This window comes from Aulostomus chinensis, chromosome 5 (assembly GCF_037954235.1).
Source record: "Aulostomus chinensis isolate RoL2024-O1b breed Wild chromosome 5, RoL_Achi_v1.0, whole genome shotgun sequence".
Classification (NCBI taxonomy): domain Eukaryota; kingdom Metazoa; phylum Chordata; class Actinopteri; order Syngnathiformes; family Aulostomidae; genus Aulostomus; species Aulostomus chinensis.
Window position 1 is genome coordinate 25,417,486 of NC_141324.1, and position 21,674 is coordinate 25,439,159.

The 21,674-nt window shown below is 40.4% G+C and overlaps 2 protein-coding genes across 3 annotated transcripts in view; one reads left to right on the forward strand and one right to left on the reverse strand.

Annotated features, from left to right (window-relative positions):
- The window catches only part of ap1m1 (adaptor related protein complex 1 subunit mu 1), a 23,483-nt gene continuing 1,809 nt past the window's right edge, over positions 1 to 21,674 (reverse strand). The window contains exons 1-12 of one of the 2 annotated variants that reach the window (XM_086204195.1): positions 12,844 to 13,063; positions 11,617 to 11,773; positions 11,438 to 11,505; positions 11,213 to 11,343; positions 9,828 to 9,975; positions 9,523 to 9,649; positions 9,140 to 9,282; positions 8,192 to 8,263; positions 7,755 to 7,913; positions 7,448 to 7,573; positions 1,161 to 1,236; positions 1 to 743 (exon numbers count right to left, since the gene is read on the reverse strand). In XM_086204195.1, the coding sequence (XP_086060321.1) occupies positions 721 to 743; positions 1,161 to 1,236; positions 7,448 to 7,573; positions 7,755 to 7,913; positions 8,192 to 8,263; positions 9,140 to 9,282; positions 9,523 to 9,649; positions 9,828 to 9,975; positions 11,213 to 11,343; positions 11,438 to 11,505; positions 11,617 to 11,773; positions 12,844 to 12,885 (1,272 nt within the window). In that variant the 5' untranslated portion in view covers positions 12,886 to 13,063 and the 3' untranslated portion in view covers positions 1 to 720. Of the gene's footprint in view, positions 744 to 1,160; positions 1,237 to 7,447; positions 7,574 to 7,754; positions 7,914 to 8,191; positions 8,264 to 9,139; positions 9,283 to 9,522; positions 9,650 to 9,827; positions 9,976 to 11,212; positions 11,344 to 11,437; positions 11,506 to 11,616; positions 11,774 to 12,843; positions 13,064 to 21,674 lie in introns of those variants that run through there. The other variant, XM_086204196.1, reaches the window with a different exon arrangement.
- LOC147261907 (tropomyosin alpha-4 chain-like) overlaps positions 17,249 to 21,674 on the forward strand; it is an 11,096-nt gene continuing 6,670 nt past the window's right edge. Inside the window, exons 1-2 of the mRNA XM_086204197.1 lie at positions 17,249 to 17,552; positions 20,195 to 20,320. Of these exons, the coding sequence (XP_086060323.1) occupies positions 17,439 to 17,552; positions 20,195 to 20,320 (240 nt within the window). The 5' untranslated portion in view covers positions 17,249 to 17,438. The remainder of the gene's footprint in view (positions 17,553 to 20,194; positions 20,321 to 21,674) is intronic.

Sequence of the window (21,674 nt, forward strand, 5' to 3'; positions counted from 1 at the left end):
TAAATATACATTTAATGATTTCAAACAGGGTGGTTACAGGCGGAGTAGGATTGTTTACCATGCGACTTCAACTGCCCACATTTCTGCAAAGCTGCAAGTCGAAGGAGTGGAACTGAAAAAGCAGGACAGCTACTCAGGAAGGCATTGCCCTGGCGTTTAACAATGGCATTACAGTATGGTGGCAATACAAAAAGAAATATTTTAATTTACATACATTTAAACTAATAACACTGACTTGGAGTTATTAACGTGTACCCTATATACAGATAATCAAAGAAGAATGGAACAAAACAACTTCTTAAGAAAAAAAAAACATACTCAGACTGACCTTTGTGTTATTGATGTTTGTGTGTGTTGGGGGTGTGTGTGTGTGTTGTGTGATTGCAGTAAAGTAAAAGAAAGAATTGTAACAAACGCTTCAAAATCACCTGATCCTCAGTAATAGATTGTGTACGACTTCCACACTGTGTCCGATGATGTAAACATTACTCCTGCTATTCTTGGCCTTGCTGACTTTAGGAGTCACACAGTAGTAAAACAATTATTTTTTTCAGAACCTCACTAAAACGAAAGACCTGTCTAACATTTGCATTGATCAGATTCAACAAATACTATAACAAAATGTATATACTGACAGTCCTGTGGTCTCCTGACTGACACCTGCCATTGACATCAGCTCGACTCCGCCCCCTCAGATTTCCACCTGCCTACTGCCGCCGCCTACTGGGTCCGGAGTTGGTAATCTGAGGAGGAAATGGGTAAGATTTAATCAAATGGGCAAATAAAAGAGGGATTGAGGAGAAATCTAGTGGAGGCGGCTGATGATTTCCTCCCAGAATGAAGGAATAGAAAAGGAAATGAGATGAGGATGTTTAGCAATTAGTGGCAACATTAGCAAAAAGACCAACATGTGCAACCCCGGTCGTCTCAGCATGAAAATCAGGGAAGCTTGAGAAAAGAACAAAAAAAAAAGAAGAAAAAAAGTTCACTTTCTCACATTTCGCAGGACGTTGCCACATTGCCTCATGTTCTACCCTTTTCATAGAAGTGCATCTGATTAAGGTTAGTTCCCACCACATTGCACTGCATTGCTCAACTGTTGCCTAATAACTGCACATATGAACATTCTGCACATGCTTGAATGAGCTGTCAAGCCTTACCTCCATTTTGGGTGATGTAGCGTACCCACGGCAAGGCCTGATAACCGCTCTTCTCAATGATCTTCAGGTAACGCACCTGACAGCCATGGGGGGGGGGGGGGGGGGGGGAAGAGTAGAATAAACAAAAATGTTCTTTGCCAATTATCAAATTACATACAACTTGAGGTGATTCAAGTTTCAAACTGGAAAGAAAGAAGATAACAATATGAACATCAGTTGATTGGTTCATCGTAAATAATTTGAAAAGTTCTTCTCAGTCACTTCTTCTATTACTTTTTTGAAGGGGCACAGGATGCACGGGTGGAAGAACCTGAGCGCCCTGGTGAAATTAATGCAGACAAAAGTCTAATCCGTATGATCTTGTTCCCAGCAGCAGTGCCGCTTTTAGGGGTGATCAAGCACACTTAACCCTCATTTCTGCACGATGTCACGATGCTTTACACACTCCAGTACACTACGCGCCATGTCCAACGTCGCACCAGTGAGGTAGAAGAAGAAAAACAAGAAGAACACCGCAGCTTATAAACACAAGAGAGTGGGAATGTTAGCGGAGAACATCGGGTCAAAATGATCGTCTTTTCTATCAAGCTGACTGAGAGTGCCGGAGATCGCGTTTGCTGTCTCAGTCGGTCTTCTTGCAGTGCTCACAAACTAACATGTATGTTTTTTTTTCCATTTTGAATGAATGTTTCCTCTCAGATAGGCTTCAAAGGTGACGCATTTGAAGAAGAACAAACTCTCACTGACTGCAAATGTGTGTTTCCACAGATGGATGGAGGACTTTTTAAAGAAAGATTCAGGTTCGGTGAGAGTCTTCCGTCAAAACGGCCTTCATACATTGAACTTGTCAGTAGAGGAAACTGTATACAAAGAGTCGTACAGTAATGCTGGAACACTGCACTTCCACTAAAAAAACAAAACAAAAAAACAAAAACACACTGCGTCTGTTACATACTCTCAACCTCTTATAGTTGCCCTTCTAGAGAGTGTGTTAAGAGCTTTCATGGAATATGAAGCCAAGGACATAGAGTGTATTATTTGATGGGAGACGGGTGGAAGCTCTCTGAATGTTTTATGTTTGGATTCACAGACTCTGCTGTAGCTGCCATGAGTGCAAGCTGACTTTCTCATGCAACTATCAAGCCTACAGGAAGATTTTGCAAGAGCAAAATATTAGTTGAGTACTTCTTCAAGCTGGTAGTAAGATATAAGTAAGAGTAATGGAGTTGAGGAAGTAGTAGTATGACTCACACAACAAAGAGGGAAGCAGCTTTAGAACAGCTTTCAAGGGACACACACATTTAAATTTACATAACTGTATTTTTGCAGAAAAAGCAAACATCAGCATAATCAAGACACAACTTTCACAAGCCGTTGACCAACATTTTACCAGGCATGTTACCACATAGCTGATTTTCGAGAAAGCACAAAAATACCCTGCCATTCTGAGCCGCAACTGAACAGGATTGCACTTTTTTTCCCTTCAATCACGAGAGAATTTATGCTTTACATGAACTTTCCTGTCAAGAGAGGCTTGGAACAATCTGTTCTGCAAGTTGTATAGTGACTACTTAGACAGGTTGGTGGAAATAAGTGAATGTAAAGATAGATCCCGCTCCCCTTTTCTGTGTCACCTCCTTTTGTGGTAGCAAGTATATATCGGTTAAAAAAAAAACCTGCATTATTTTAAAAGAGATAACAAATTGTGTACTTCTGCAGTAATAACTTGGCCGCACATATGTGCTCTGACAATTAGCAGGATTGAGGGTGCATTTAAAGGCTGACGTGACCCCTTTTTGGGAGAAGAAGCCGTGCCATGTCTCCATCATGCTGGTTTCAAGCCCAACGCAGGACAGACAGAGCAGGAATTTGCTGGTGGAGTGGCGGCGGGCCTCGGTACTGGCCGCCTTGTTATTACCGTCCTCTACACAGTGAGGTCAGCGAGAGAGAGCACCGCTGCCACCAGACTCATGACGACAAACACATAGATGCGGGATCACCGAGTCTGCAGGCACAGCACTTCTCCTGGAAGCCAGGAGCCAAACATGCCGTCTGGGTACGTAGTCAGCAAAATGGCATCAAAAGCCATCATCCGCAAAATATCATTATGGCTTGTAAGATGAGAAGGGGAGCGAAGGATGTTTGTTGTATCTTGTTTGGTAAGTACAGACTGCATGTGTGGTCTGCATTTATCAGAGAAGTTATGGCTGAGAAAACATCTGCCAACTTGTTTGGGTTCCCTCGATGTCACCTAAGGAAGAACTGAAAACTTAACTACAGCTCACTTTACTGCCACTTGGCCAAAGAGGGGGGTTGCTGCATTTCTAGTTACACATTTATAAGGTGTAGTTGTGCGCTCCTCTACACTTAGTGGCGGAGTTAAGGGAACTTTCTCGTGCTTTGATATTCACATGGGTCAATTAAACCGGCTACGTTAGAGTATGAGAACCAGTCTGCTGTTGCCCTGTAATAAGGGGAAGGTTACTGCCTGACACACGGTTTCGATGGGAATACAGCATTAGCAGTGTGCCTTTGAGAGGGTGGGGGTGGAGGTGGGGTGGGGTGGGGGGTTAGTCACCAAAGAGACAGCTGTGGCGCGCACGGCAACAGACCGAGTGAAACGCTGCAAATTAACCGGAATATTTTCTGTCAATATTTCGTGTGCGCTTGCAGGACACGCCAAGGGACGTGAACGTCAACATCTCTCCTCAGAAGCTCTTACATGTTTTCTGTCACTCATAATCACGTTTCGAATGTACAAAAATGCTCTGAACATTTGCTGTGTCCCACTTGCGTGATGAGCTGACGTCTTCATGGTCATCAGGCTCAACACGCCCTCCAAGAACAGGGTCACACTCATCCACCTGCTCAGCCTCTGAAGTTTTCCAACTGCTTAACAAACCGCTGATTTGTTCAGTAAGTTTTTCTGCCGTGAAGGAAAGTTAGGGAGAACTAATAATAGCTCCGTTTAGACAGTGGATGAACTGAGGGGCTGCATAAGGGACCAGTAAAAGGTTTGGACACATTTATTTTTAAAGCTAATCCAATGAAGTCCCAGAATAGAGCTGGAAATGAGCATAATAGGTCAATTTTAACTTAGAATTTACTTTTTATTTAGATATTAGGAGCAAACTAAAGTAGAATCCCCGCCTCACGGTTGTGGGCCCCAAGAATCCCTCCAGTTGTAGTTCACAACCGTGTTTGTCCACACTCATATTATACTGTATTAGTGCAGACATAATTTCATGAAGTTTTTAAGTTTCCTTTTTGAGAAAATAAAGCTCATCAATACTCAATCAAGGTGTCACTGACATGTACAGTCAGAAGAGTATGCAGATCCTCACAATGGAGTTGACCTTTTGATGATAAACTACCATCATTTCATGCTATCAGCTATTTGTGTACAATGTTGTTTTGTGCAGCCACAGCAACCTTGACCTTCTTACGGGTTCATTCTTGAGTCCAAGTGAACATTTGTACCTGAACTGAGGAAGTTACCCAGTTACACATTCACGTTATCAATGGGATGTACGTACGTACAGACACGCCGACAACATCATGCCTGCAGGCTGCAAAACAAAACCTCTTCAGATAGTTTCCATCCAGCAAGTTAACACAAGAAAGGATACTTCATAAAGTTGGATTATTTATCTTAAAAGAATGATGTTAATGCACGCTACTGTATGTAAGGTCTCATAACTTTGTGATTTTTCTTTGAAACTTAAACATGAATCATGACTGGTAGGGAAATCATCACCAAATCTTTATTTAAACAGTTCCTGGTTCCTGGTCCCCGTCAGGAATCTAATTTCATGCAATTCAATATCTGTTGATACGATATTAGTGTGATTTTTCAGATAATTAGTCAAAATGATTCAACAAAAGCACGACAAGTATTGGAACCGAGGAGAAGATGACACTTCAGCGTCAAGGGTGTGACCAGATTCAAGACACCAGGAACTAAAAGTCTGCTTGTGCTTAAAAGGTTTGAAGAAAACCACAAAAAGAGGATCCGCAACCAAACCATCGCCGCACACGTGAGCAATTCTGATCCAGATTTACAGACTCCACTGCATATTATCACTTTTCGGATTATCATTGATTACTTTTACGTCCTAAGCATGAACTTAAAATTTTTTTTTCTTGATGAGTCAATTATGTCATTTCTCACATTTCACACATCTCTCAACAATAAAAAGAGATAAAAACGCTGTTGTCAGGGAAGTTTTACAGTAAATGGATTTCTCAACCTTTCAACCCATTAAAAAAAAAACAAAAAACAATAACCTCTGCGGTGAGTCAAGAAAGTGGTTTTTCACAAAGGACCTCAGAAACTGCTGTTGTCAGGATGGGACCGTTTAAGGATTAGAAGTGCAACCCATGAAGCTTCAGATTTTAGCTTTTAACGAGAGACGAGGCTTCCCATAGATATGCAAAGCGAGCGAGTAAATACCTGCCTTTGTCATCTGACTGTGATTTAATGCACTTGCTCTCAATCAGCCATCCGTTCATTTGAGGATTGAAAGGAAGGAAGGAACAGGAGATTATTTCTTTCAGCTGCCAAATTACCCCGGAGAATGACAAGCTTCTTCTTCTTCTTTTTTTTTTTTTTTTAAACGCTGCCAAAACAATCTTAATTACCAGTATCATATATTTCAATTAACTTGGGTTTGTGCTTCTTGTTTCCGAGGGGGACGTGTAATGTCCATACAACTTAATAATAATTTACTGATCATGGCGGCAAATCAAGCTGGAAAATATGACTTTCAGCTCTCTTCGGAGTCAGGGAGTAGTGTTAAAAGTTAAGAAACAACAAGAGTGGGAGGTACTGATACACAGATTTCATTGAAGTGGAATCCTACGTACAAAGCTACTGATGCAAAGGTTTAATATGAATATGGATTATAAGACTTTTGGGGGTTCATTTAGGTTTATATATTCACGAATGCCAGTTGCCCAGCTTGACAACTATCAGGATCTTCTGCTTTAGAAATCCATAAATACCTGTATGAGCACAAGTCTACCTTTTAAATTGCCTCGGTTTCTGCTTAGGGACACTTTAACACAATTCCTGATGAATTTCTCTGCAAACATGTAGCTGCTATTTTGATCTGTCGTTTTACACACACACACACACACACACACACACACACACACACATATATATAAACTGTTAGATAAAATAATAATATGCAGTTTTTCATGTTCAAAGTCAAATAAACATGTGAGAAGAAGAGAAATACAGCAGGTTAGTGGGCTAATGTGCTGATATGTTCAGAGAACAGGAAGCACCTGTTAGGTTGTTTTTTTTATCCCCTCCAACTTTTATTTCTTTAAGGGGTGGCTGAGATTTCTGGTCACATGATACCCAACTGGCTTTTAAAAATGTACTCAGACGCATTGGATAATTATTCAGCAAAACTGTATTTTACGATTTCCTGAGTAGACATAACAGAGAATGCGTCACTTGTTGCTTTACATAATAAAACTCATTGTTAGAGAAGCTCATGTGATTATGTAAATGTACCTGAGGAGTAAATTTGTTTTTCCTTATGCAAACAATATATTTATAACTGGTTTGTCAAGTAGCATTTGTTTCCTCACATAAAAACATGGAAAATCATAACTTTGTGTTCCTGTGGTTCCCTGGTGAAACATATAATCATAGGACAACTGTGATTATGCAGTACATCTGAGACCAGCAAGAATTTTCATTCAAGCAAGCAGGAAAAAAAACATCTTGTTACATTTTATTGGCAGTCCTGGATTGACTTACCTTTCACAGAGGACACAAGTCTGTGTCTGCAGATAAATGCAGACGGCCTATCCAAGTTCACAAGCAGGCGCTCTTTTATTTGTCCAACAGAAGACATTTTTGTTTACCACAAAGGAGTCTTGCAGCCTGGCATTGTTGTGCTTTACTGCCCCCTCTGGCCGAAAACGGATAATATGAATTGTTTAAATTCCTTGCGTGGGGAAATGACAGATGACTAACACGGCTATGAACTATAAATCTTTAATCCAGGATGACAGCAAACAAGTAAGAACCACAAGTACTGGATGATACTGAAAAGAGCAGGTGCTGATAAACTGCAGCGTGTGTCTGACCGCTCACGGGTGGTTCAATCAAACGAAAGTGAAGTTTTAATAGGTGCAGGCTCACTTATCAGTCCTGTGATTAATACCTTGCTCTGTTATTTGTTAAATTTTGTTTTCAGCAGAGGTTTTTCTGTATTTTAACCCACCAGGTTTACAGATGCGGAGTGGAACTACTCATGGTAGCGTACCTGAATGCCTGAGGTGGTGAAGTACGGGATCTCAAACTTGACACTGATTGGTGGCTTCCCCTCCTTATCTTCAGCTTCCACACTTGGCAGACCAAAGTGGGCTCGCATCAGATACTCCTTTCCACCCTGTGATGAGTCATGACACACACTTCTTTAAACATAAACTGATCTCAAAATTAAAAAAAGGGAAACATTTACACCAAATAACTGAAAATGGGAAGAAAAGAGGAAATTATAATACAAACATAAGATCGCATAATTCATGTAACTGTGTGTATTAAACTGGTGAGTCATCGTTTTTGCTCACAGGGAAGGACTTGATGGACCAGACGATCTCGCTGTTCTCAGGCACCCACTTCACGCTGCCTACTGTGGTCTTGAACTTGGGTGAGTCAGCGTCCGTTGGCACAGGAATGTGGATCTCCACGTTGTTGGCAGTGGAACGCCTCTTAAATTGACTTTTGGCCTGAGATGAGAAACAAGAAGGTCAAGTTTAACACGGTGTTCTGACTAAACAGGACAATAAAACCACAATCTTGCTTTCAATACAGTGGGGTTGGCCACACATAACAAGATTTAATTCAACATAAATCATTATCAAATACTTTGCAGTGACTGTTAAAACACCTTGACCCAGCCGCATAACCAAGCAATCATTTTTGAACAAACTATTTTTAGAGCCACACTGGGAACATAAGTACTAATAACACAGCAACTGTTGTGTCCACTGAGGAGGAGACGGACCTTGATCATGTACTCGATCCGACTGTGAGAGTGCTTCTCAATCACAGATTCGATCCAGATCAAAGGCTTCACCTAAAAACACAGGCAACATAACACTTTTTAGCAACAAGCACACCAGATTGTTTCAAAAGCGTTGGTTTACATTACAGAGGAAACAGTCACCCTCTAGTGGATGACAGCTAGTACTACAACAAGAAGGATTCAATAAGGGAATTCAACTGAACAGCGATTATAAAACCTCCCTTTATGAGGAACATTTACTGAATCTGTTAGAACTGCTTATTTTGCTCGTTATACGTCTTCCAGCAAATGAATAAATATCACAATATCAGAAATGATAGCTATCAGACATCACGATGGTGCTGATCCCGATCACCTTCCATAGCTTACGCTGTACAACCAGCCCAGTGTATCATGAGCCACCGCTAGTGTCTCTGAAATACACTTCAAGTGGGTATATTTTTTGCTCTTTTAATAACAAGCACTGTGTGGTTTACAACAGCCTAAAAAATGTAACCATAAAAACCAAAAAAAAAAGACCTCTTGCATCTTGGAAGTGAACTCATGCTAGACAGCATTACCGGCAGTGAGATTTCCCCTTGAATGAATAAATGTTAAAATAGACAGGTTGAAGTTGAAATATTTCCTGAGCAGACAATGTCATGTGGTGTGTGATGACTGCTAGAAGATGCAACTGGAAAAACCTCAATGTCAACTTGTACTTCCCACTTACTAGAAACTCAGTTACGAAAGACTGAGAATTTGAAGCTTGTCCAAAGTTGATTAACACCCGCCTCCATTAGGCATTTTACCTGTCAACCTTATTCGCATAGCTACACATTTGGCCAATTGGAATGCAAGATACTGTTGTCCATCAAACTGCTGGACAATATAAATGTTTCTGAAGTCCGTGAGGGGCGTGGAGAGGCTGGGACCCTCGCTACTCACGTGTGTGTTGAGGCGGTACGACATGAGCTCAAACTCTCCATCAGGAGGGATGAAGGAGATGGTGCGGTCATTCTCGAAGCGAGACAGACGGACACACTGGTGAAACTTGACATCCTCGAGTTCCACAGATTTACTCTTCCCTCCTGAGTAAATACAACACAAGAGAGGAGGTCAAACAAGATTCGGATACAAATTGTGTTTTTCAAGCCGAGGGTACCAGAAGGATGTGGCGTATTATACAAAACAAAAGGTGCAGAAAAAGAATGGCCACATGCTGTTTTTGTTCACTCGCACACATTCATTTATTTTGATTAAAACTTCCATCAGGCAGCTCCCCACGCTGCTCAATCATGACATATAGCACGTTGTTAGAGGAAACTCACGTCCAGTGTTTTCAAACAGAACCTTGTCGTTAAGGCCCAGCCGCAACTCAGGCATTCCCGACAGGAAAACACGCATCTTAATGGAGCCAACGATTTCACTACGCAGAACATTACCATTGGCACTGACCTGAAATAAAAAGAGGAATAGAGAAACGTATCAAAGATTATGTCAACCACTGAAGAAAGCCAAGCACAGCAGGATTAGCCATCATGACACATTTAGAGCCAGTTGTGACGCACGCGGCGAGGAAGTTTATAAACAGTGTGGCTGGCAACACAGAGCTTCTAAAACAAGCAGTTCCTACCAGGAGGTTGACCGACTCAATGACGTCCAGGAAGACTTCATTCTTCCTGTACTTGATGCCCTCTGACCTCCAGGACACAGCGTTAGTGACAGTTGCTGGGGGGCGCGGTGCACCGGTGTCCAGCTTGTGCCCCTCCTGGGTTATATATCTTAGAGACAAAAAGGTAAACACAGAGGCAAAACAGAGAAAAGGCAACATTAACAGACTGATGGTGAGTTTCCAGGAAACAAGAGCACACTCTTGTGGTCGAGGATGGAACAATCAACAGAATAAAAGAAAATCCACAATTACTTCTTGTGGACTGTAACTGTTACGTACAGTACAAAAACCTGTCAGTAAAGCCTTATTTTACTGTAAACAATAACAGAAATGTACATGCTAGGCAAGTCCAAAACTGCAGTTACATTACTTCGTAGAAATGCACTAGTTTATATGTGCATTATTACTATCATCATTATTAAATTATGTGCATTATCATTACTTTTATTAGTAGTATTATCATCATTGGTGCTAATAATGGCTGCACAATCTAATCTTTTAAGTTACGATACATTTATGTTGTCCTAGAAGCACCTAAATATACCTCTCACTGAAATATAACGGTCATTCACCAATGTAAAAATTCTGACATATTAACAATACAATATGTGTTTGCTATCGATCAACAGCTGCTATTCACGTTCTGTTTTCGTCCTCCCAGTGGAAAATTTTGGACATCCCTGCAGCACTTTGTCCTGTTTTGATTTTCAATGTAGGAGCTGTGTTTTGTTCGTCAAGTGCTTGAGGACACACTTGTGGTGGATATCATCTGGCTCGTGGTTTCACACTATCCCAATAACTCACAGCTGGTGATTATGAACCAAAAAGTGCAGCACTGCACGAGTAAACGTGAGGCACATACACGCGTGCAATTGTTGTTAGATTACCAAAAAATAAATCGGGACCTTTAACTAGGTGTTTTACAGCTCCGCAAGTTTTGCAGCTTTTTTCTATTTCAAACATGTGACCAACAAAATGTATTCTTTTTTTTTTTCCACTGTCTTTACTCAACAATGATTTCAAAATTCTGCAAAATATGACTGAAGTATTTCACAGCTAAAACGACGATCTTTTGATAAAAACAGGCCCCATGTTCAACGGAAAACACAGATATTTTTCGAAAATGATGCTACACGACCAGTGAAAAAATTACTCTGATGTTCAAAAAAGCATAAATGTGCATCCGTTGTGGAGCACAACACTGTTGCTAATCATTAACAGTGTCCAAATTTGAATGTGGAAGTTCAGTCTGTAATCAGAATAACAGCCATACAGTCAGAGAGCGTCAACTGGATGAGCGCCGAACTCCGACAACACGGACGGAGGGTAAAAACTAGAACACTCACTCTTGCAAAATCTTGCTGTCGGTGGTCTGAGGGTAACCGAAGTCCATCAGCTCATCCATCAGCTCATATATGATGACAAAGTTATCCCTGATGCTCTCTTCTTCCAGCTCTTTGAAATACTCTGAAAAAACCTGAGGAATTCAAATGAAATTTAATGATTTATTGCTTTATTAGTTTTGTTTATTGCTCAAATGAGCCAAACCAGTGAAGTAAATTGAATCCTACCTGGACAATTTTGTACAAAAAGGAGAAAACCAGAGAGACACTGGCATTTTTCTTGGATGTTGCAACCACTGATGTGTGGTGTGTTAAGTATTTTCCGAGTCCAAGCAGCAAAAATAAACATACAGTGAATCTGAACACAACGCATGGGTGTAAAGTCACTCAGAACACACAAAGGATACAGTAGAGGTTATTGTGTTTAATCCACATGAAGCGGACTCCCCCGTGGGCCAGGATGGGAGACAGAGTCCCCTCCTCCTCTTTGTCCATCAGGAGGCTCATGAAGTGCTCGATCTCTGACATGTCCACATCTCCACGGTAATTTCGGCACACCAGGACCTGACCAGATCACAACAGTACTTTACATGAGGTGTTAGTGCTGCAGCGTGCTAACAGCTGTTGTAAAACTATGTAGTAACACAGTGGTTATTAATATGAACTGGGTAACAACCGTAAGAGTTAACATTATGAGGCAAAAGTCCCACTCTGGTCATAATGTGTCTTGCATTTCAATCCTCTCTTCAGACATTTGAGCTGAGCTCAGAATAATGAATGTGCAGAGTTGGAGGTTGTTTTCACATTCCCATGCTGAAGAGGGAACGTTTCTTTGAGTTCCCCTCCAGATTCATTTCTATTTTTCCATGGTCTATCCATGCAAGCATAAATACATTAATGAAGTAAAGAAAAGAGTGGGATCCTATAACATTAGTCATGAATTAAGTTTTGCCTAAGAACATCAGGACAGGTTTCAGGTAAAAGATAATAATTAAAACTGACATGAACTAAATGCCTTAAGAAAAGTTACTTCGGACATTCAATCCAATTTTAGTCCTAAGTTATAGGTTATGCGCGTAAACTTCCCAGCAGTGAAACAGCTGTGAACAGGAGCAAGGCCAAATGTGAGACAGAATTGTTTACTTAGATGTTGCATCTGTTTTGCTTGAATCATGAACAGAAAAGGCCGAATCTACAAGAACATTCTAATCAACGATTATGCTTTACAATATATGATGTAAGCCAAGCTATACCTGGCCTTTAACAATGAGATATGTTACTGTAGATATTTGTAAGGAGGTGCGGAAGCGATGAAGCAGTGTACAGTCAATTCTGCTGTGAGAGCTAACAGCTGTCTGCCTGTTTATTAACCTCAACGTCACTATTTATTCTTGACATTAGCTTGGCTATCATTTATTACACTTAACAATCGTTTTAAACTGCCACTATCGTTAACTCGGCGTTTGTTGAGTTACGTTACACGCAAAACCTCAATGATGCACATTAGCCCATATAGGCTATCGTTAGCTACCCTGCTGTAGGCTGAGCCACATCATAATCTGTCAACGAGGAATGTTAGCTGTTAGCTACGCTTACGCTAGCTTAGCAGAGTCGAAGCTGTTCCGTTACCTCACCTTTCCTTTTAGATCCAAGACATACACCGCACTTGCAGACATCTTGGACTAATTTGAGCTTAGCTCAGCTCGGTATCCGCAACTTGTTGAGAATGTTTGATGATAAATTGCAAGGTGGTAAAAGCAAAAATAGACTTTCATTCATAATACTCGAAAAAGGAAAGCCACCCTTCCCTTTTTTTTCCCCAACAGCGAACAACCACAATCGCGGGCGCCTCCTCGTGACCCGGAGGAATTACTACATCTTCCTGGTGTTCGATTTTAATGGCGACTGATCAGTGCCGTTTACAGCGCACTAGTGCCACCCACTAGGAAGGAGTGTGAGCAAAGTACGCAGAACCTTGAAGCACGCAAATCTCATTTGTTTACTTACATACTTGTACTTTTTCTTGTACATACTTTCTATTGAAATCCAGAGGAATATTTTAAATGGCAGCTATTTCATGGCATACATACATGTGTCATTTATAAAGTACTTTCAGCTGGGAGATAGATGTCTAGATCACAAAATTATCACAATTAAGCTTTTTTTTTTTTCATTTTGCCATATTTTTTGGAACTCGTTTTTGTTGTAACATGATTGTTTCAGTTCTGAAAGGAAACACTTAATCCTTTTTGTACAGTTTAGCAAAATAAAACTTTTATAATACTGTATAGTAGTGTGATATGTGGCTTGATTATGGAGAAAGGCTTCATTGGTTTCATTGCTGTCAAAAACAGGAAGTTCCTGTAATTGCAGGATTTGATTCAGTAGTAACAAAAAGGAATTATCGTTCCTGTTGTCAAAAATAATTTTGAGTTATCAACTAAGACATAATGATAGGAATAAATTAAATGAGTGGATATTTGCCTTCAAATTTCAGTAATATATGTCTTGGCACTACAAAGTATTTGTTTGTACTTCCTACACATAAGGTCATGGTTAATGGATGTAATTTAAAAAAAAAAACATATGCACATGAAACCCATAATCCCAAATCATCCAGTTTATGAGTTTAATTTACTCATCTCATTTACGCAAAGCTTAGTTTTTCTTCTAGCTCCCCCTGTTGGAAGAATGGTTGACTTGCATGTCAAAAATTTCACAGTTTAGAGCTGTTCTTACCACCTGACATGATAATCACCACAAGATAGCACCATTTCCAATTGTTGAAGTACCGAAAGGATCAGTGCCACTACAGCTCCATGATGTATTGCGTATTGAATTTCAATACTGATTGATTATGACATGATGTCAATTTTCATTTAATGTCACAATGTCAAGGTTTTATTTAACAGGAAACTAGGACTAAAAGTCCCGCACCATAACTTTTCTAATCAGTCAAATAATTTTAATTTCTCTTCTTAAATAGAGAAATTTTCTATGTCAGATTTTACTGACAAGTTTAGCTCATCAGGATTTGAAGGCTTCTGAAATACAAGCACTGCTGTTTCTTACATCTAAAAATACTCCACTGATGAATAGGTTGTGGTATTATTATATGTAAAGCCACTGGATTAATAATTGTTGTAGTCGAGGCTTATCATTAAACAGCTTTTGGTCTCTGGTATCCGTATTGTGTCACCGAGTGATGTGATGTGACGAAAGTGTGATTGAACACCTGGGTTGTTCTGTGAGCTCTCTTTGTTCAAACTACATGTTAAGGAGGCTTACTGAAATAAGTTTCAGAAGCTATTCAGGTCTTAAAGAACACCAACCCCCTTTGGAGCGGAAAGCCTTTCAGCGCTGGGCTTGAGTGAGACAACTATGCCTCACCAAAGTTACGGATCTCTAATCCCTTGGCTGGTAAATTGAAGTCTAGACATTGTCAGAAGTCATAGATCCAACTGGACTGAGTTACAGAAGCCAAATATAACAAACTGCGTCCTCTCTCAGCCATGTTTGTGTGCTGGACTCTCAGGAGGAAATCATGTAGTTTAGACATGTTTGTACAGACGCTGAGGAGCGCTGAGGTGTTGGGTTTGTCTCATGAGTCACTCCATCACACAGGTGTTACATTCTAGATTAGTCAGATGGGTTGGAGTAGATTGCCACAGCGAGTGTGGCTTTTCAGACTGAGTAATGCTCGTTTAACATGGAGCTGCAATATTTAAAACCCAGCGTCAGTGTCCTCATATCCTTCGCATGACAACAAGCACTGCAGACTAGTTTGTATATTCATGGTCGAGTTCACTTATGCTCTAATCTTTCCCGTTGCTCTGTGATTTATACTTAGCGGGACTTTGACGAGACTCCCAAGGCGATCCTGTGGCTTTTGGGGGAATTTTTACCATACAAGGAGAAGAGGAGTTTAGCTGGGTTTCCTGTGGGAGGGCTCTGATTTCTCTCACACCACATCTGATTCACTCTCTCTATATTTCTCTCTCTCCTACCTCCTGTCTCTTCTCCTCTCTTGGTTCACCTCCGAACCTCTCTTTGTCTTTACTGTCTAATAAATGAAAACTTTATTGAAGATACACCGAACATCCATATTCGCTGTACTGGAGCACTTTTTGATCATTAGAATGTGTTCAGGCAGCATCTTTGACACACCAAATAAGGCACTTATCACTGCGGGTCATGATGTAAGCTTGTGTTAAGATAACCCACTGTTAGTGTCTCACTGTCAAAGGGAGTGGGAAGGATTTATGGTTCTACATCTCTTTTAATGTTTATTTTAGCGTGGGATTCCTTGGGTGACTCTGATGTCTAAAAAGTCTTGACGCCAAACTCAGAGTGCAGTAGTAGTAGTGCACACCAACTGATGTGATGTGAGGCAGAACTGAACCTCCTGACCCTCATGTCGCACATCTTTCACAACCCTCCAGGGAAACACAACAACATTTCACAAAGAAAAATAGCCAAGTCTTTGAGGTTGAGACAGTGACATATTTCAGATAGTCTGTTTTTTTATGGCTCATATGGTTTAAAAAGTTGCTGCATTTTCTCAACGAGAAAATCTAATTAAACTAGAGAACGTGCATATCACCAAACTGGGAGCTTCCTAATTGCAAGTGATGAGATTCTCCTCCAACCTGCAGAAAGCATATTCTGTTTATCAATCTTCTCGAGGTTAAAGATAATTCAAAGAAAGAAAGCAAGTTAAGTGAAAAAATAGCAAGGGCAATGTTTACAGCATAATTTCTTCTTGGCGGTGCTTTACTGCGTTGCAACAGTTCAACAATGCAACATCCATTCTCAACAAAACAAAGATTTTCCAGTTTTGATTTGATTTGACGCTCCAGAGCATCATTGGGGACATCCACCCGCTGGAGGATAAAGTCATTCAGACAAAGAAAATATCAATGTAGAAGCTTAACGGTGGAGATGCAACAGTAAAATCAAAATGCATCTGTTTAGAGTTTGTATTCAGACGTGACTTAAATCGGCACTGTGTACCTTCTTTGACTTTCCTTGTAATCTTTATTTTTAGCCGGCAGCTGGCACATACGGGTTGAAAGCAACCAGACAGGTCCATTAGTATGAATGTCAGCAGCATTCACACGCACACACACGCACACACACACACACACACGCACACACACACACACACACACACACACACACACACACACACCTCCCTTTAACTATGACTTGCACTCTTTGCAGATTAACTGCAAATAACAAATATAGGGAAATAATATCTAATTTGTCAAATATTTTTTTAATGTAAAAGTGCCAAAGAGCCTGGCAGTGCTCAAACATTCTGGAAACCAGCAGTAACGCAAGTTGGATCCCCTCGTCAACAACGCTTTTTACACCTAACAAATGACAGAAAACAGATCTAAAAAAAAAAAGAGAGAGAAAAAAAGAAGGCCTGCCAAACCCGTAGAAATTAAGAGGATGCTAATTGCAGTTTTACATCTCTGAAGCTCGAATGTTGAAGGTCCTGCCTGGTCTACATCACATGCTTACCCTTCTCTCCCCAAATTTCCTTTGGCGGGATGATTTTCCATGCAGACCTATTCCATTCAGTGCTAGAATGAAAACTATGTCCTTTCTAACCAACTCTGGAATTAACATCAATTTAGACATTCCTAAGAACCCAGGCATATAGATACAAAGCCCAAAGGGGAAAATTGAACCTCCAGTGAGTAACATCACTAATATGAACAATGTCCATTTGAATTCTCAGCTCTTTCATCTTCTTCTGCTATTCCTCACCTGTTCTGTCCAAATCTAAACAGCCATGATCCAAATAAGGAGATGCTGGATATCGCCTAAACATCTACACCCCGTCGTTCCTGCAGGAGCCTTTGAGAGGTGAAGTTGAGATTAGGGAGGGGGGCACAGCAAGTTGTAAAGTAGCCAAGGCAGGGAGTGGTGGTGGGGGGTGGGGGGGGGGGTGGGAAAGGGCTGTCACTAGGGACTGGGGTTGTCCAAAGTCAAGTTTAAATCACATAGAGCTCTCCCGACCCTCACTTTGCATCCTCCTCTCCTCTGCTCACTCGCTCCTCACTGTCTCTGTTTCACTCCTCTCCTCCTCTCTTGCTCTGTCCTCTTGTGAAAGGTCGTCTTCTGAACATCTGTAACAAATAAAATCCTTCTTTTTATTTTTTTTAATATAATTCCTTTTTTTTTGTTTTGCCAAAGACACTGAAGCACAACTGTCACCATGGAGGCCATCAAGAAGAAGATGCAGATGCTGAAGTTGGACAAGGAGAATGCCATCGACAGGGCAGAGCAGGCTGAGTCTGACAAGAAGGCAGCAGAGGATAAATGCAAGCAGGTGAGACCCCGCAGATGGGCTTCTAAAGAGAGAAACGAAGGATGCGGTGGATGGAATGATCAATGTGTGCTCAAGTGGTTTAAAATCTGGAGTTATACAGTAATATTTCAATACTATAAGATAAGATACTGCATAAGCATCAGCAGCAAGGAAGTACAGATGTGTAAGGTATAAAAGATGAGATACGTAATTAATCAATGAAGCACTTAAATAAAGACTTACAATACAAAATACATTTAAACAGCAATAATTATGCCCAAATGAATTGATCCAAGGAAATTGTAAGTATTGTGACGATTTTGGTGGGTTTCGTTTTACAGAAAAGTGTAAAAATTACTATTTTCATACATGAATTGCCTTTTTTTTAAATATTGTAATATATTTAAAAGTCCATAAAAAAGTAACCTTATAGCACAAGCCTCTCTGGAGCAGTCAAAATCTCAGTTACTGTGACAACTACACGTAGTTCAGCATTAGAAGTAATTCCCTTTATATCAGTTTTTCCTCACCATGAACTCACATTCAATTCAAGGTGAACGTTGAAGGAAACGTGAACTTATTTTGGATCATTATTTTCCTTTTTTCAATTTCTATCATGATTGTTTATGTTGTAAATAAAGTGTTTCCCAAAGCCACCAATGCTCAAATACATAGAGCAACTGATCCAGGGGCCCAGGGCCTCTTCTTCTGTTGGAGAAGGGTGGGGGGTGTCGGTCCGCAGGGAAACAGAATGCCAGAAGACTGCTGCTCATATTATCCACGGTGCACCAGAAGGATTAACTGAAGCCACCAGGAGTTGCAGTGCAGAAGTTAAAACAACTCATCTACAGCAGCTGTTACTCTGAATCCATTGGACTGCATTACACATCATCCTTCTCTCAATGAAAGTCAGGGAAACCTCACAGAAATCAAATATCTGCATCCATATTTGGTGCTAAAGCAGAGCCTGAGGCAGCTTTCTATTTGAAGTGCTAACTGAATGATAGCGTACTTCTACCACTTGATATGAGCAAAGTACAATCTAGTGACGTAATGGGATATTTGAGGTTTCTAAAAAGAGGCAATTATTACACAGTGGGAGGTTGTCATCTAGCTGTTATGAGTGGAATGCTGGAGAGTTAGAGGCAAAGCCATGATCTACATTAAAGTAGGTGGAAGGAATCCTTACTGGGGTGGCCGATGCCCAAATCATACCCCCGGAGAGCTCATGCAGTGGCACTTGTCACTGGCACTGCACATATGGACCCAAGCATGTCTTCCACATCAAGAAAGAGTCAGCATGAAATCCTAGATGATGCAGAGCTGTTTAGTTTGTTTGGATGGTAGAGACGAAAGCGGCGCTAAGGGATGCTTTCTTTGCTATTCTTGGCACGACGAGACGAACATCAGACTACAGTTGGTCTGACGAGAGGCCCTGAAAATACACAAAACTAAATTCTAATATCAACAAATACCACAAAGAACTTCAAGGACAGACTACGGCGGCAGTTCAAGGATCGGTTTTCCTAATTTACAAAAAGATAACTGATATTTAACAGCAATGCGTGTCTTTTCGGAAACAATGTTCCAGTAAATCTGGAGAATCAACAGACCTCAGAAGGAAGACTTTACTTGGGACAGCTTCAATAAAAAAAAAAAAACCCTCATGAATAAAGGTTACAGTGAGTTCTGTGGATTTTCAAGAGGACAAGTTTTTTTTTTGGACCCCCCCCATGCTAGTGGTGATGCTCCTAAGACGGCCCACTTAGCTCCCAAACTGAAGTATTTGAAATATTTGAGGGTTGTCTTTGGTCCCCAGTTGATGAATTCTACTGATTTAGGTGGACTGCAGACTCATCGTCTCTCTCCACAAATCTGTGTGAGCACATTAGCTGAACTCTCTCACCAGCTGTTGAACGGATTGGCATGTTTTAGTATGAGAGCTCAGGTATGGTAGCCCCTATACTGCAATGTGAAAAAAATGAAAAAAAAAATCTAAAAAAAAGAAGAAAAAAAAGAAAAACCTCCAACATACATTAAGTCAGTAAAAGTGAATTACTTTCCAAAAATAAAGTTTTACTATCTCAAAATATGAGAAAAAGACTGTCTAAAAATAATATGAAACTCAAAATGATGACCTATTATCTCAAAAACACTGAATTAGCACCTCAAAATGATTAATGTATACACCAAATATGTCAACATCATTCTGCAAATATTGATTTCATATTGATGTCGATTTTTCAGATGATTCGTGACTTTGTATCACAGGAAATCAAGGAAACCTTTCACGTACATGTGAGGAAAAATAGGCTTGAGCCAAATTTTGATAATCTTGGGGTATAAAGTTATCATTTGAGAACTTTTTGTGTTATTTGTAGATAACATTTTGAGAAGGATTGTCATTATTTTAAGAATCTAAGTCATCATTTGAACAATGTTCCTCATTATTCTAAGACTCAAAGTCATCATTTTAAGACAAATTCTCATCATTATGGGATCCTACGTCCCTTCTTTGAGAAGGCATCCTTAAAACAATGAATGACACCTTTTCAGGCACCATGAAATTAATATCTCTTCCACTTCTGGCTGGATTTCTATTGAATTTCATACAGACACCCCCCGCCCCCCCAACTATCTGTCATATTCTCTGTTTCTTTCAGCTTGAGGATGAGCTGCTCGCTCTGCAGAAGAAACTGAAGGGAACAGAAGATGAGCTGGACAAGTACTCGGAGGCCCTGAAGGATGCTCAGGAGAAACTGGAACTGTCGGAGAAGAAGGCCACAGATGTGAGTTCGCCACAAAGACGCCATCTGAAACATATTATCCAAATCACACCGGAACACCACAACTTCTAAGTTGCGGTATCAATATCCACTTTTTCAGATGAAGTGAACTAAATATCACTGCACGGGTAAAACGATAGACGAAAGCAGATGTGGGAGCTGCAAACAGAACTTGTCTTCGGTTAGAGTTTGGGCTCAGGAGCGCACTGTTACATGAGTGTTGCTTACACTGCTCACAGTTCCTGAAAAGTTCGTGTCAGAACTCGCCTTAATAGATGAGTAAAGTTGTTTTCACCGTGATGAAACATGGCGGAGAGCTTTAAACATTCACATCCAGAGATAGAATAATGAAAGACTACGTTCAGCGTTGTAATCCTAGAAATGGAGAGTATTATCTTTAAAAGACTTGAAAGGTTTCCAAGGCAACAGCCAAACAAAAGAGCAAAAGCAGACAAAGTAAAATGGTGTGACCTTTTTGTGAAAGGGTTGTCATGAGATCGAAGTCAAAAGAGGCCTGGTTATTCATCCCAAATCCACCCATCCTGTGTATAAAGCAGTGTACAGTACATCTGTGACAAACTCCACGGCAACTTTTAAAACTCCCCCTCAGCACATACTGAGCAACCACAACTTAAGATCCCCAGAGGAAACAAGCAACCCTCAAAATACCAAATGAATAACTAGTATCCTCTAACCAGATCGTGTGGGGAAGCTCTGACTTTTTAATGGCTGATTGAGGTCTGAACTAGAACTATTTCTCAAGTACAGACAAAACTGGGCCAGCCTGCAGCCGACCAGGAATCCCAGGAATGCAGCTTAAGCAAACAGAGAACCCCTTACTGCAGTGTCTAATGAAATCAATGCTCTGGCCTTTTTTTAAGGGGCGGAGATATTACATGCTCCTCTGTCTAGCCTTACAGTCCACATACCCTGGAAGTGCACCATGATTAATGAGCATTTAAAGAGCATCTATTTCATGGATCTTTATTTATCAAACACATGTCAGTTGGCTGACAGAGACACTGATCGCACTGCAAAAGAAAACCCAAACAAACAAAGCAAAGAACTGCCGAAAAACACATGTCAATTTCTAGCCTGAACAATCTTGTAAACACTTGAAATGAGATCAAATCAGCGGACAAGCGACATCGTTTCATTTCAGGAAGTCGTAACGCATGCATTTGTCTTGCTGACTGAAGATTACGTGATTACACATAAGATAAACCTGTTGAGATTATATTGTTAGTGGATTGGGGTTTTTTTTGCCCGCCTAAGAAATTAATGACAAATTGATTTTTAAAAAATGAGACGAATATACTTGTCAAACTTCAATTATCGCAGTGATCATTAATCTTAT